Below are 15,576 nucleotides of genomic sequence, written 5' to 3'. Positions count from 1 at the left end.
AAATGGATCGTAAGATGCATGGGCAGTTCAGCGGTCACATCACCCCAGTGATGCTCCAGTGTGGCAAGTAATGAGTTGTGAAGCAAAAATTGACACTGAGGTAGGTCATCCTCCTCCATTACCATCTCATACGTTGCCAATGCACCATCCCTGTACAGGTCCCCCAGTGTGTGTAAACCTGCTGCATCCCATGTTGTCAGCTCAGCTGTCGATGTGGGCTCCCCAAGCCTAGATGTGCCCAGCAGTGCCAACCCTGGTGCATAGCGTATCACATAGTTAGTGATGAGTAGGCATCTACCAAAGCAACTATACACAACCCCCAGTAATAGTGAGTCAGGTAACCGCACTCGAGTGCAAGCGTGATACAGAGGCATAGTGGCAGACAGGCTCCAATTAAGGGAGGATGTGGCTGTGTCCAACAGGTGCATGCCTGCCAGTCAAATTTCGCTATCCACTGAACTTGGGCAGCGGGTTAGTGCTGCTCGAAATGCTATGTGTAGGTGGTCCTCATATAGTGCTTAGGGAGGAGGGGGGGGGATGGGGGGAATCATCCCCATATCCATATCCATTTACCATGCCTAAGTGCTGGTTGGCTTTGATCTGAATTAAAACCAAAAAGCTGGCCGAGCACTTGACGGCAGCTCTGCAGTTGCAGCAGTGTTCGGTCTGAATATGACGCGATAGGGACCTGGTGTATTGGGGTGAATTTGGGATATTAATTTGTTCAAGGTCGAGATTAATTCAGCTCAGTCAGACAACAGTAAGTGTCCACCTACAGTGCTGGTGGCTTCAGAGCAGTGGACATCTAAGGGGCCAGTGCAGATTGTGGCACTGTGGTGGAAGTTGACACCGAAGTTGGTGCAGAACCAGCGATGGGTACAAGATCCACAGATCGTGGCGAGAACGGATTTGCCAATAATAAACCCGACATGAGATTCCCTCTCTATCTCGAAGGCCAAAATGCATGAGAAAGGTAAACCAGAAGAGAGGCAAAGATGCACATCATGGCCTCCATAACTGCCTTGATCTGCTTCAGCGTCGCCAGTGGGTTCATTGAGAGCACCTACAGAAACGGTTCCTCAACGGAAGATAGTGAGTGAGACCAAGTGGCACCTTTAAGCCTTTGAGACATTTTTTGTGGATAGAGTGTGGTAGGATGGGGACGAGTCTTGCTTGGCTTTTTTGTATCTCGTTTTGGCTTAGACTTTTACTCACCAGAAGACTGACTGCGAAGAGGACCTATTGCAGGAGCATCTCTGAGAGCATGAATGAGTCTGTGCACTCAACTTCAAACGAATATGGAACTTGCATGCTTTCTTCTGATATCTGGTGACATGCAGCTCTGCTTCACTGTCTTGGATCGCCTTGGGTTCAATGAGGGTGTATTTCTCACATGAATTAGTCGCGTCTCGAGCCCAAACACCAATGACCCACTTAATGCAGGCCTTTCACGAACATATATTTAGTTTCGTCACTGCAAGGTTTAAATTTGAAGGGACATTGTTCCCTTGCACACTGGTTCATACTTTTTAAAAATGAAAATACTGACCAATCCGACAAGAAAGAGGAGCAGAGCACCAGATTTGTGTTAGAAGGGGCAGAAAGAGAGAAATTGACCTCAGCACACTGGTGGGGTGCCTATATGCGGCTCCCCTCCGTCATCTCAGCAGAGAGGCACTCTAAAGCCACAAGGGACCACCAGCAGGCAGACAGAAGCACTGCTCTTAAAGCTTTCTGGATCCAGCCAGGCGGCTGGGTAAATTCTAAAGGTGAGGAATCTCGTATTAGAGGTAAGCATCAGAACAGCGCAAGTCTAAATCTTGGCCAAACTGACACTAAGAAGACAAAGAGGACTTTAAATGAGATTGGTTCTCGGTTTTGGGGCCATGAAGGCTTTGAATGGTTGGTCTCCTTGCCTGCATCACAGGGAAAACAAGTGCTGTAGTACAGCTACCAGGCGCTCTGCAGAGATGTTCAGTGCAGATGTGGAACTGCATGCTCTCACGGGATTGCCAGGCAACAGGATCGTCTTCAGGAGTTAAACTTTACACTAAACAGTAGTGACGGTCTGCCACCAACATCAGGGTGCTATTGGGTGAGCAGAAGATGGCGGTGGGGTGGATGCTCTGTGCAAGAGCCGCCGGATCTTGGTGGCAGATCTGCATAGTGAACGTGTCATATGAAGAAATCTTTTCTGGAAGGCAATAAGATGCTGTGGAATAAAGATTGACTTGTTTGCTACTTCTTTTCATGGCTCTGCTCCCATTTTCTTTCTCTCCGGGAGGTACAGACTGCCCATCTACACTGACACCACCAGGAAGTATCTTGAAAGCAGCGTCTGAGGGGACAGAGTTTTTTTTATCATATGTCTTTATTGGTTTACAGACAATTTGTACAGGTAATAATTGATATCATTCTTAAGCAGCTGAAATATCTGTATTGATGAATAAACCATTCAACATTTTCTCACAAATCAACATTCAAGGATACAGCAGTGTACACTGTAGGCTCCATTCCCCAACCAAGACATAGGAGTATGGTAATATAAATAATGATGTTATACAACAAGATATACCCCGGCACTCCTAAGGTATAAATTCTAAGTATGTGACATTGTTAGGTCATAACGAATGAGATTGAAGTCTGCTTTAACACAGGAAAGCACAAGAGATTTCCTTTTCCAAATATTGATACCCTCATTTCATGCAAAATTCAAAAATTTGTTAAAAGCGTTCTTTAACAATATTAGTCAGGACTGAAAACACAAAAGGTTCAGACAAATCATTATAAAAAGAGTCTCTGAAATGTGATAACGTGATCCAGTCCTTGTAACAGAACACAGGAACAGCCAACACATGTTTCGTCACATCCGTGACTTCCTCAAGGCTCTGAAAAGATTGTTATACTAAGAAATGATGGTAACTTACCAATAATTTCACATAGCAGAATTGTGACTTTAGATTCAAAGTAGATTTTGAGGGTTTCAAATTATGTTGGAGAAATCTTGCATAACCTGAACCTAATCACGGCCAATATAGTCACTAGGTCCTTCAAGATGGGATTCACATATTGTACAAAAATAGATTTTCGAAACTAACGGGTGGGAATCAAATTTCAGATCCGTAGATGACTCCAGACGTAGTGTTATAAGCCCGTGTCATAAACGTTAGTGACGAGCAGATCAACGAGGAGCCGTATCGTAGTAAAACACGACTATCCAGAACAGCTATAATAAGCCCCTGCCTATGGTTGCCTGACATATGGACGTTCTGGGGTCCATGATTACAGACGATCGGTTTCCATAGAGAGGGACCCATTAGAGCTGTAGATGACGATATGGCAGGGACCATTAGAATCAGGGAGTGTCAAGGGAAGGGAATATAAAGTACAAAGAATGGTAAGACTGAAGTATCTTTAATTCATTGCTATTGTTTTCATTTTCCTATTGCTCACTTTTTTGTATTAACTGAATGATGCCACATACTTGTACTAATGACTAAGAACACAACCAAATCTACTTTCTTTCTAGAAACGTCTGAAAATCCAACTTCTATACATGAACTCATACGTTTTGACTGTAACCCTCTCCTCAACTCATCCCACAGTTGTTTTCTTTTCAACTGAAACCTCTTTTGCCCAACAGTTTGTCAGAAACTTGGAAATGTACATCTTTATTTTTCCTATATACTGCTTTTGTAGCAACACCATCTAATATATTATGAATAAATAAATGTTGTGCTGCAAAAGACTAGAAGACTTGGGAGAGAAAAATACTTATTCAATTCTTTATAAGAAGGTGAGCTCTGACTTTGCAATTATATCATCTTGCAAACAAAGTGCCGAGGGTGTGAGTAACACGTTTGCTTGACTGTTCACCAGTATGGGAGCTTTGAGTGAACAAATACTTTCTTAGGCAGTAATCAAAAAGCTGGGTAAAAGCAAATCACCTGACATTTTATTGGTAGGAAAACTGTAATAGGAGTGTTCACTCATCATTCAGTGGTGGGAGCTGGTAGTGTCAAATATTATCGTTCACTAACAGATAGGGCACTGGTGGGACAATCAACCTTCACAGAAGGGTGTAGCTTGTTGGGAACAATACTTTGTCTATATTTTGCAGGTGGCGGGCCTGAGGGGCAGGGGATGATACATTTGGATAGTTACCATCTTACTTCACACTAAAGGGATCATAGATAACAACTCACCTTATCCTTTATCAGCAGCGTACACTGTGGAGGATGGGGGAAATGGGCTGTAGTTCTCTGAACCACTAGTTTGAAAGAAGATCCTGGACGGACATTAGGCAGGTACTGCTTCCACACAATGGTTCCTAAGCTGCTCTCTATGCCAAAAAGCTAAACAGAAGATAAAAAATAGTTTCAATGTGCGGCAAAACCAAAACGATGCGAAAGTCAATGTTTACCTCATCATGGGTAAACACCCACATTGTCCATCCCTAATAAAATAAGTGATGAAGGGAATGCTTGACTTATTCTCAGCCAATGGAAATTGCTCGGGCCACATTCCACTCCATTGGTTTTTGCTCATCATGTCACCTTAAACAGAGAAACACCTTCTGCAGATCACTACTAACCCTGTTTCTCATGTGAACAGTCCAACCTGAACTGCCAGGCAAGGCCCTCTCCAGGAAAGAACACAAGGAACCCCAGGCCGGTTTCGGCATACTCTTGCCTTGTTCATGAGGTAAAGCTTGAGTTCAGAGTTTGCTATAGTTGATGTCCTAGGTGCAATGGGTAGATCCAGACACGGTACCTGTGCTTGTTGTGCCACAGAACTCACGCTGCACTCTACTGACAATCCCCAAACTGACAGAAATCGGTTTGGTGTTGCCTGTGTTTCTTTCTGGAGGGAGCCTTGCCTGACAGCTTGGGGTAGGCTGCCTTCATCAGGAGCTGTCTCAGTATTGATTTGCATAGGGAGGGCCTCTGTCTAGAGTTCCACTTTAATTCACTGATTTTCCCTGCTGCATCGTTCTATAACCCATTTATACCCTCTTTCTCTTCCTTATACAAAGAGGAGAAGTTATTTTTCCCCATTCTGAGTTCACTTCTCATCAGCGGCCTCCCGGCTGTCCGTTTCAATCATCTGTCCCAATTCTAATTCACAAATTCCATATTTCTTCCTGTAGTGGTTTACTTCAATCTTGTACTTGGAGCCTTTTTCTGGATGAGCAGCACTACTAAACAGAGTCATCAAGCTTCCTACAATTTTTGTAGAACTAGGCAACTACCATCCTACCACTCCTGGATTTATAAGAGGTATTAAATACTGTATTTTACTATCTTAATGAACCCACTATTATTAGTTGCAATTTGTATCTGCCGACTAAAAAATTTTCACGTTCTCACTACTTTACTAGGATACCAAGTTATGTAAATGCAGATCTACATCACTACTTTCGCTCATTGAGTAAACAACCCTCCATACTTACAAATATTGTTAAATACCGGTGTGATCCATATTCTTAAACCACAGCTAAATAAACATTTTACTGTAATCTTATACTAACAAAACCTTTCTGTATTTCAAATTAACATTGAATGTGAATAATTTGAAAGTTCCAGTTGAACGTTTTTGAAACTACAGAGGTAAAACCTTATTTAAATAAAATGTGTCGAGGTCGTGACTGCTAACAGACCAAACATTTACAAAAACGTTCCTCTGTATTCTCATTCATACCACATACTCTAGTAAAACAGTTTTCACCTTCACCATTCCCAAACACCACTCCTCAAGTAAATCGTCCAGAAAACAAATGTCAATTTAGCAGGACGGCCTATTTCTTCAGAACAAAGTAAACGTATGAGGACCTCAAGATCACTCATCAATTCTAGGGGAAAAAACTAGTTGTCTAATAGTTGCCATTTGTGGAATTTCATCCCAGTATAAACAGGAAATACATTATATTAAATCACGCTTTGGGATCATTTTAAAGAGCTCACTAATAACATCAGTTTTGCCCAAGTTTTAGATCTGACATCTGCCAAAGTCTCCCAGCACATTGCAATTTGTGCCTAGCATGCTGAAGCGGACACAAGGTAACATGTTCATGATGTATTAAACAGTGCTAATGATACGTTAATCAGTGGAATAGAGTACTGCAATACCTCTGATCTAAATCTCTCATTTAAATATACTAAATTTCAACAAAGATGTCAATACTCTGCAGAAAAATGTGTGATAAGCATTGCTAAACTAAAAATACCTCTGCCTCCAGGCCCACATCACATTTAAGATGCTGAATAAAAACAAAAATGCATTAAACAGTTACTGCCACAACCACTTTGCACAGAATCTATTCCAGCTCCTTCATAATTCTCAATCCCTCCCCCCCACCCCCAGTCCCACGCCCTCCTTATAGCACATCTTTACCAGGTAACTGAATGCTTATAACATACTTAATGTCATTTACTTCAAAGCCCCAGTGTTTCCCCTCATAGTACTCAAGTGTCCTACACAGAGGACTATGTGCTCCTTCACAGCCACAATGGTCTTCACACAGCTGCCAGTTTCTAGGTAACAGGCCTAGTATCCTTCATAGCCACAAGATCTTATCCACAGCTGCAGGTTCCCAAGTGCAACCCCACAATGCAGCTCATTGTCCTTCTCATAAGCCTCCTTGAGGTGTGCATCTATTTGCGCTAAAATACCGGTCAGATTCCCCACACCTTCTTCCTAACTGTGCCCACCTTTCCCGAAGCTGTGACCATAACCATCATCTTCTGCAGGTTAAACTCATCCCGTGCCAATGTGTCGATGTTTATCTCATTCTTTATTTGGCTCCGAGGCTTGCGGGCATCATAGAACATCTTCCAAAGATGAGCCGTCCAAGACTGCAGGAGAATCAGCTGTGAGGACAGGCGTTTCAGGAACATCCCCAGTAGGCCATCTGCGTGAAACAGGACATAAATTATCACAGCTGCGAGTCATTAATTGAAGTAGCACACAAGTGAGTTCAGGGAGCGGAACGAAAATAGAAAGACCCAATAATGAAGAAGTGTAAGATGGATACCATAAGTCCACAGGATCTGAAAATGTGGAAGTGAGATTACAGGGAAATGCAGGGATATGTGGCGAGTCAAGGACTAACAGTGAAGAGTCACGGTATCCAAAGCCAAGTGGGTGATTTTCAGGAATTCTTTTTTCCATTCAACAAAACTAATCATGCAGACCCTTGTCCCACTACAGGTATGGGTTTTTCAAGGTCCAACATGACAAATCAAAATAGGATTCAAATCATGATATGAGCCCAGGTGACAGCTTCGGGGTAGAAGAAACCCACAATGGCTGTGTAAGTCCAAGACTGGCATGAGGTCTACAGAGAACTGATGGAGGTGTCGGGGTCTAAGAGTCTTGAGAGAAATAGACCAAAGCATTGTAGTTATGGACCATAGGAGGGGCAGCAGAGACCTACTAAAAGATTAGAGAACCCCGCAGAGGCAAGAACACTCGGGAATTGGTAAAAAGGGTTACAAACCACATTATAGGCTGGGAAAATTGCCAGGAGATAGAGGACATACTAGCAGGAGTTTTATACTCCTAGAGGCCATAAAAGAGGCTAGAGATACAGACTACCAAAAATGTTTGCAGAGCTATTGGAATCAGCATAAGACCTCATTAGCAAAAACTGTGAAAATTACCTTGTATAGCTAATCCATGGCAGCAAAAATATAAGCAAAGAAATTTCAGTCAGGGAAAGAATACAACATGTTCACAAAGGAGCAAATAAAATAAATATGTTCAAGCTGTATGGCACAGACTGTACAAAAGGAATCCCCAGGTCACAGTCCCTGTACAAAACCAATGCGGAAAGACGAAACTCGTTTCTCTTCAGATTGCTCCACGTGTCCCTTATTGTAGGCACCTTTAAAAACACCAAGGAGCGTAGGGAAGCTCACACTTGCATCTCTCCAGTGGGCCATTAAATGATCAATGATCTCCATCACACATCTTCCAGGTGTGCTCTGCCCTCAAGGAGCCTGCTCCCCGACCTGTCAGGGCAGTGAGAATGCTTACAGTAACGGGGAGGGGGCAGATCATGTCAGATACATCTCCCTCACGTCAGCCCCAAATCCACTCAACCACGAATACTTCCCCCAAGGTCAAAATAGCAGCTTTGAGGGTTCAACCCTTCTTGTTGCTTCTGACTTCACCACAGCACTATGCTGCACACTCAGTTCTATGATCATCCTTGCAGCTTACTGCTGCCATCTGGTAATCTCTTCTATATGAAGGCATGAAAATAACTCCAGAATATTTACCACTCAGGACATGAAAATGTATTTAAAATGCCATTTACACAGTTAGGGGCTTCCAACTTCCACTTCTCTGACTGGAGTGTAAAAGCCCTTGCTCGGTGCACTGCATGCCCATGAAAAAGCCATCTACATACAACATAGCTCCTTGAAAAGAGCTGCCATGGTAAAGCCCCAGTGGCCAGGCCCCTTCTTTTCAAGTTTATTGACTAGTCTACGTTTGCCAGCAGTTTCTCTTGCTCGATGTGCTTTTAGGCTCCAAGCTGAGGAGGCTGTTTTGTTTCAAACACTCTAATAAGCGGGCATCTCCAAATATAACCCTGTTGGCTGGAGAGAGGTGCACTTTTCTAATGTACTCTTTTAGAAGCAACATAACATTGCAACTATAATTTAGAAAATCAATTTACATTGGTTTACAACTTGTAATATAATTATAAAATAATTCATGAGCAGCATATCTTAAAATACAGTATTTGCAATTTTCTTACACTTGGCCTTCATTGTATAATGCAATTCATCTTGTACTGAGATCTAAATCCTGCTGACCAAAGGGGGAAATACACTTCCTCCTAACCATCCTTAAGGGTTCGAAAACAAAAAGGAAATTGCTGGCATACAGGCAGGCAAGAGGAATTACATGATTCAGCAAGTTGATTGTCAATAAATATATGGAGCTGCATGGCAGCTTAGTATAATACTGTTAAGGATTTCAGACTAATAAATTCGGGATGTTCTGCTGAAGAATGTTTCGGGTATTTTACCGTCTAACCTTTTTAATCACGGAGGTGTTGATTATGATAATATGTGTGTAATTTTTAGAAGATCTGCACATAAAATGTAACACATTCTAAAAGAACAACATTCAGGCTAGAAAAAACTGAAAAGAAAATATTCACACATGATTTCTAGTACTTTCCAAACATTTAATTTTTTTATCTTACTATTATTAACGTTTAGGGAATTTGCCACACAATATAACGACTTAGGAAATACTGGAAACAAAATGTGGAATTACTTAACATGGCAGTGTCATCAGAGAACAATTAAGGGAATACATGCCTTGTACCTATTTTAGCGGGGACATTATTTATCTTGCCCAGCTCTAGGAGAAGGTCAGATAGTAAAACGATTTACCATTAGCACAGTTCTAACAATAAACCTTACTTAACACCTTTCTGCAATTTTTTGAGCGAGTTATATTCACTTTGCCCCGTTGACTGAACCGATCACTGCCCAGTACAGCAATAAAGAGGTTGATGACTCCCGGGAACTCAGTGTGCAAGACTAAGAGCATGCTAAAGGGAAAAGCCAATCTATTGTAACCAACTAGAAAAATAAATCCACTGTAAAAGGACATTTTTTTTTTTGTTGCAAAACGCAGATTGAGAAACTGGAAAATTTTATTTTCTTCTGGAGGAGGTTTGCTCTATATATACTATACCAAAGTAAGGTATAGTGTGCACAGAGTCCAGTGGAACCTCAAAGGTAGGAAGAGGTAAAAGTAGATAGCACCTTACTCTGCACTTGTGGAATTGTGGGTGAGCAGTAAGGCTTTATCAGAGTGTAGTGTTAAGCATTTGTTAAACACACTTAGGCAGCAAATGATGTCACAAACTCAAAGGCTGATCTCAGTCCAATTTGTTTGTATCAAAAATATTATTTAGTTATTTTATTTCTAGCCAAGCCTGGTACAGGTAAGTGAAATAATACTTAGCAAAATCTTATCCAAGGTTTTACAGTTGAATGCAGGTTTAAATGCAGTTGGTTGAATTACAGGTAAGTCAATATTTCGAAATACGTTCTTTGTTACTTTACAGATTACTTTGTATGTTACTTTTTAGATTACTTTCTCTACATAGTGTGATTTGCCTAGATATTACACAGACATTTCCTAGAGAAAAGGTAAGTAAATCGTTTTTTGTACATTTGCAGGTTTTTCAGCATTTCATACTCCACACAGAGAAGAAATTTCAAGGAAAACAGTCAATGCAATCCTATGGGAGGAAATTAAGTTATAAGTTTGCAGGCAAGTACAAGTTTATGGGAGTTGGTATTCTGGGGTTAGAACCAGGGTTCCCCCAGGGTTGAGAATGCACTCTTAAAGCACCCTCAGCGGCACTAGAGCTGGCGGTTGAAGAGTGCTGAGGCCCCATGTTATTCAATGGGTGATTTGGGGCCTCCGGTTGGTGGCTGCTCACGAGCAGGTCACAAGGTTGTGTGAACAAAGTTCCTGGTGTTAGGCTCAGGGCAAAGGGGGATCAGAGTTAGCACCCAAAGTACACTCGCAGCGGCGTAGGGGTGGCTGGGTGCAGGGTGTTTTGGCGTTGGGTGTCCTGTTGATTTCAATGGGGATTCTCCAGTTGCAACAGAGACTGCAGGCTCTGGACGAAGATCTTCTGGAGGTGACCAATGGTGGAAAGGTAAGTTGGGATGCCTGGGGATGCTGGGACACCGTGGATTGGGCCACCCAAGGCTGTGTGACATCGGGTGCAGGGGTGTCTTTAGGCTTTGGGTTTTCTTATCCGCTCCGGTCGCGTTCAGGGGGATCCTCCAGAAAAACTGCAGGCGTTATTTGGAGATTCGAGGCAGGTCAGAGATCACCAGATCTCAGGTCAGGATCGCCGGTGAGACCTCCTCGTGATGTTGGGCCACCCGAACTCAGGCCGTGGGCATCGGGTGCAGACTTGAGGTTTTGGCCAGAACCAGAGTCTGTGGGTGAGCAAATACAGTGCTTACAGGAGACAAAGTCTTGGGTTTGGAAGGCAGGGCAGATCCTCCGGGTTCTTGAGGCTGTTGGTTGCTGGCTGCAGGACACACCGGGATTTTGCTGGAGCAGGTTCGAGGAGCGGACAAGCCGGCAGGGCTGGTGCCAAGTCAGTCTTACTTTCAGCACAGCTTCGACCTAGATAGAGAGGTAACGGAGCAAAGATGGCAATCGCCTAGTTTCACTGCCTACTCACGCCATCCTGTGCCCCATCAATGATCAGCAGACCCATGATTGGCTTCAGCTGGAGGCGGCGGGCGCATAGAATTGATTTACCGTTGTGGAGCCCGGCTGCTGCTCGGCATCTGGACCGCAGTTTCAAGGACCGGTGCTCGTCGGACTGGTAGGCGGCCGAGCGGGAGCGGAGGAACCGCTGCAAGGACAAACATGACGGGGTGTGGAGGGAAGATTGCAAAGCCGCGGATGTCGGATCTACTACAGCGGGTGGTGCAAGCTCCAGAGCGGCTCCCGAGGCAATTAAGGATCCAAAACAGGGAGAATACATTAGCAGAGCCAAACGGGAGCCTGGAGGGTTGACAAACCAATCAGCAAAGGTTCTTCCAGGTAACTGGTTACAGGAGGGTGGTTCCCTGCAATCACCATAGCTCTTGGTTTGCCACCCCTTGGTAATATCTAAAGGACGAAGGGGGCAGGATGATACTATAGACCAGTGTTTCCCAAACTGTGGTCCGCGGACCCCGAGGGGTCCGTGACACATTCCCAGGGGGTCCGTAGGCAACAGTTTTAAAAGCACAGATACGTTTCTTGTATAATTAGCAGCCTTCCAGGAACAATAAAAGTGTCAAGAGAATGCCAGTGATTAATGTACCTGCTGGAGCTGAGGAGAGTTTTGTTCAGTGGCAGCTTTCATTGAACTAATGTAGCACAGAGGGTTAATGTGCCTGCTGCACAGAACGTGTATCATGCATCTTAAAAAGCAGTATTTTATGTGCATAGGTTCGTGGTTACTGCTTTTGTCACAGAAATTCTTTTGTTACTGTGCACTTCATAAGTGACAATCATAATCTAGCATAGGGACCTATAAACTGTCATCAAAGAGCTGCTTGCAAACTGCATGGTACCAGTTATAAACTTATATTTTTTCCCAGTTATTCATTATCCTGATGCTGCTAAAAAGATTTATTTGGCTGGAAATGCATTTTTAATGTTAAAGTCAGTGCTAGCCACTGTGTTATGTTCTGAATCCCGAGTTTGTGCTTTTCCAGACTAAGCACTCTTTAAACATTTTATATACACATTGATATACATGTACGATTCAATGTCTCTATATGTGTGTGATGTAAAGTGCTCTGACATACTACAATGGTATGAGAGATGCTATAAAACAAATGAAATACATGTGACAGAGGGGCTATTACTTCAATATAAAATACTAAGTGCCAGATGTACGATCTGTTTTATATGCGCGAACGGGTTTGCGAACCCGTTTATGCATGCAAAAACCTATTGAGCCATGTACATAGCCTATTTTGCGAGTCGCAATTTGTTTGCGACTCTCTAAATAGGTTTTGCAACTTGCTGTTTGGAAGGGGCATTCCCTTCCAAATAGGGAGTCTCAAAACCATGTAAAAATGTTTTGCGGTCGCAAAACAGTCGCAATTACCACCTACTTCAAGTAGATGGTAATGCATTTGCAAATGGGAAGGGGTCTCCAGGGGACACCTCCCCCTTTGCAAATGCATGCAAAATTATTTTTTAAGGGCAGGCAGTGGTCCCAGGGACCTCTGCCTGCCCTTAGAAAATGAAATGAAAACGTTTCATTTTCTTTTTTATTTTAAATGCATGGTAAGCAGGCTGCGTTTTTTTTTAAACTGCTTTATTTAAAAGCAGTCTGAGACATGGTGGCCTGCAGAGCCCAGCAGGCCACCATCCCTGGGAGGGCTGGCATTCCCAATGGGCTCGCAAATTGCGAGAGGCTCATTAATATTAATGAACCTCGCAATTTGCGACCCCATTGGGAATCCCAAACAGTGTTAAACACTCTGTTGTACATTTCATTTAGCGACTCGCAATTTGCCACTCGCAATGTGTCGCCCATTGCGAGGCGCTAAATGAAATGGTCGTACATCTGGCCCCAAAATCCTAAGTACCTTGAGTATTTTTTTTGTGTGCACATATGTGTATTTTTTTTTTATTACTGTTTTAATTTTGAAATTTAACTCATACAAATTGCTCGGGGGTCCCCGGCTTCCAGTGATGACTCAATGGGGGTCCTCAGGATTCAAAAGTTTGGGAACCACTGCTATAGACCATGGAAATGACTCCCTAACAATAACTTCTGGAATTGATCAGAGCGTAATTCTTAGCCATACAAGGCGAAGATCATGGGGAGGAAGAGGAGGTTGCCTCCAGGGCCGTTAAACCCAAAGAGATGATATTGCCAGGACCTGGGAAGTTGAGCTATGAACAGGTGGTAATTCTATAGACGCCCCCCCCCTCCTCCCCCCCCCCCACGAGTGACCTGTGTGTGTGGGGGGGGGGGGTGTTTCTCATTGACAGATGGATCCTACTCTTCTAAACAAGACAACTCATCTTGCAATAGCGAAGTTACTTTGGATTCCGATAGTAGCGCCTCTTTGGGCGATCTGCAAAAGACACGAAGAAAGAAGACCACAAGGAAGAAATATAAGTGGGGAAAAAGGGAATAGTAACCAATAGCTAAATTGGGACTACTCCAACGCCCAATATCATTCCAAGATACTGGACTAAGCGATAAGGACAATGGCGATACAGGAATAATAGGAGAGACAAGAACTGTCGTTCACCACTATTTTCTTATCCCTTAAACAAGTGCAGGAAGAAAACCAAAGTGAAAGCCGACAGGTAAGTGTCACCTCTAAGAAATTACAGACAGGGATGCGAAAATTTAAAATGTCTGGAGAATTTGCGGATCGACTAACCATAGTAGAAGATCGTACAGTGTCCCTGGATGCAGAAGTGGTAACTTTGAAAGCACAGAATTTATCACAGGGTGCGGCTTCGGCAGATGTTATACTCAAATTGGAGGACCAGGAAAACCGCCAGCGGCGGAATAACCCAAGTCTACTGGGGATTCCAGAAGGGGTGGAGGACGGTAATCCTAGAGAATATGTAGTTAACCTGTTGAAAGGAGCTTTTGTGGACCAAGATAAATGGGACTGGAACGTAGGGGTCCAACGAGATCATAGTTTCCCACTAATGGCGAGAAAACATTCACAGAGTGTAATCAAAAGACCCAGGGCAATGCTTGTTTACTTTGGCAATTTCCTATTAAGGCAGCACATCCATGACAAGGCATGCCCGAATGCTAAAAAATCTTTTGATGGGGTATCATTCTAAGCCAAACCGGACTTTGCACATGCTACAGTGGAGCAAAGAAGGCGCCTCCGGCAGTTAATCTACCCCCTTCCAAAAAGCAGGGACAGAATCCGGCCAGGTTAAAGGTTATACTCTGAGCTTCACTTCGGAGACACAAGCTAAGGAATATCTGACAGAACTGGGTTAGGGGAACAGCAAAGCTTAATGATTATCAAGGATTAATCCTTCAATGTATTACTTGAACTAGGCATTGGCAAAGGGCTAATGGGGAAAAGGAAGTTTTTCTTTCTACTGTATGGAGAGAGGGGTTGCGGGCGTAGTGGGCTGTTCAGGCAGTGCCAGATTGCTCATTTTTATTTGGGGGGGTGGGGGAAGGAGGATGAAGAGACCACATATTTTAACCCCATCCATGCTCATGACGAGCTCAGCTCGTCATGCAGCACAGTGCTGCACACCCGTTTTCATTGCTGTCCAGCACAGCAGTGAGAAGGACACAAGCAGCCAAGAGGTTAATTGCATTTGGAGTTTGTTTTGGGAAACAGGGTACTTTGGCGGGTTAAGGAGTAAGCGTGTTACATGTGGTATATGGCTCTAAGCAGGAACATCATAACATGGTGGTACAGATGACAGGTGTTGGGAAACTTCGAATAGCCACTGTTAATATATGTGGGCTGAACAATGAAGGAAAAAAATTACAGAAGGTGCATCTAGGGCTGCAAATACTGCAAGCAGACGTTGTCTGCGTGCAAGAAACTAACAAAGAAGAGTCAAGGGTGGGCCTGTTAAAAAACTCTGGCTAATGACTAGTGGGGGGGGGGGGACCACCCAAGGTTCAAGTACACACAGCATTGCTATTTTAGCCCGACACAATAAAATGCAGTTTCCCCAAATGAAATCAGATCCTATGGGGAGATAAGTGATCACTAACAATAGTTTAGCGGGGACTGACACTATTACGCTTTGTTCCGTGTATGGGTCTTTAGTGAACGATCCCGGGGACATTAATTAGTTGACAAACGAGTTAGCACACTGGCCACTATCATTCATTCTTTGTGGAAATGTTAACGTTAATTTACCGATTAACTGGGAGTCCAACCCAAAGTATGTAGGTAGTAAACCTAGAGTATTTCAAGCGCCATCAGATTTATGTAGTACGCATGGTTTGATAGATGTTTGGGCAACAGTGAGGCAGTTAGAGGATGATTTAATTTTTTTCTC

General features: G+C 43.4%; 1 protein-coding gene across 1 annotated transcript in view; it reads right to left on the bottom strand.

Moving 5' to 3' along the window:
• The window catches only part of EMC1 (ER membrane protein complex subunit 1), a 320,125-nt gene that overhangs the window by 171,274 nt on the left and 133,275 nt on the right, over positions 1-15,576 (bottom strand). The window contains exons 14-15 of the mRNA XM_078642497.1: positions 6,711-6,910; positions 4,206-4,355 (exon numbers count right to left, since the gene is read on the bottom strand). Of these exons, the coding sequence (XP_078498623.1) occupies positions 4,206-4,355; positions 6,711-6,910 (350 nt within the window). The remainder of the gene's footprint in view (positions 1-4,205; positions 4,356-6,710; positions 6,911-15,576) is intronic.

Source organism: Lissotriton helveticus, chromosome 5_1, assembly GCF_964261635.1.
Source record: "Lissotriton helveticus chromosome 5_1, aLisHel1.1, whole genome shotgun sequence".
Classification (NCBI taxonomy): Eukaryota; Metazoa; Chordata; class Amphibia; order Caudata; family Salamandridae; genus Lissotriton; species Lissotriton helveticus.
Note: the sequence above shows the minus strand (reverse complement) of the source record. Positions and strands in the feature narration are given on the sequence as shown.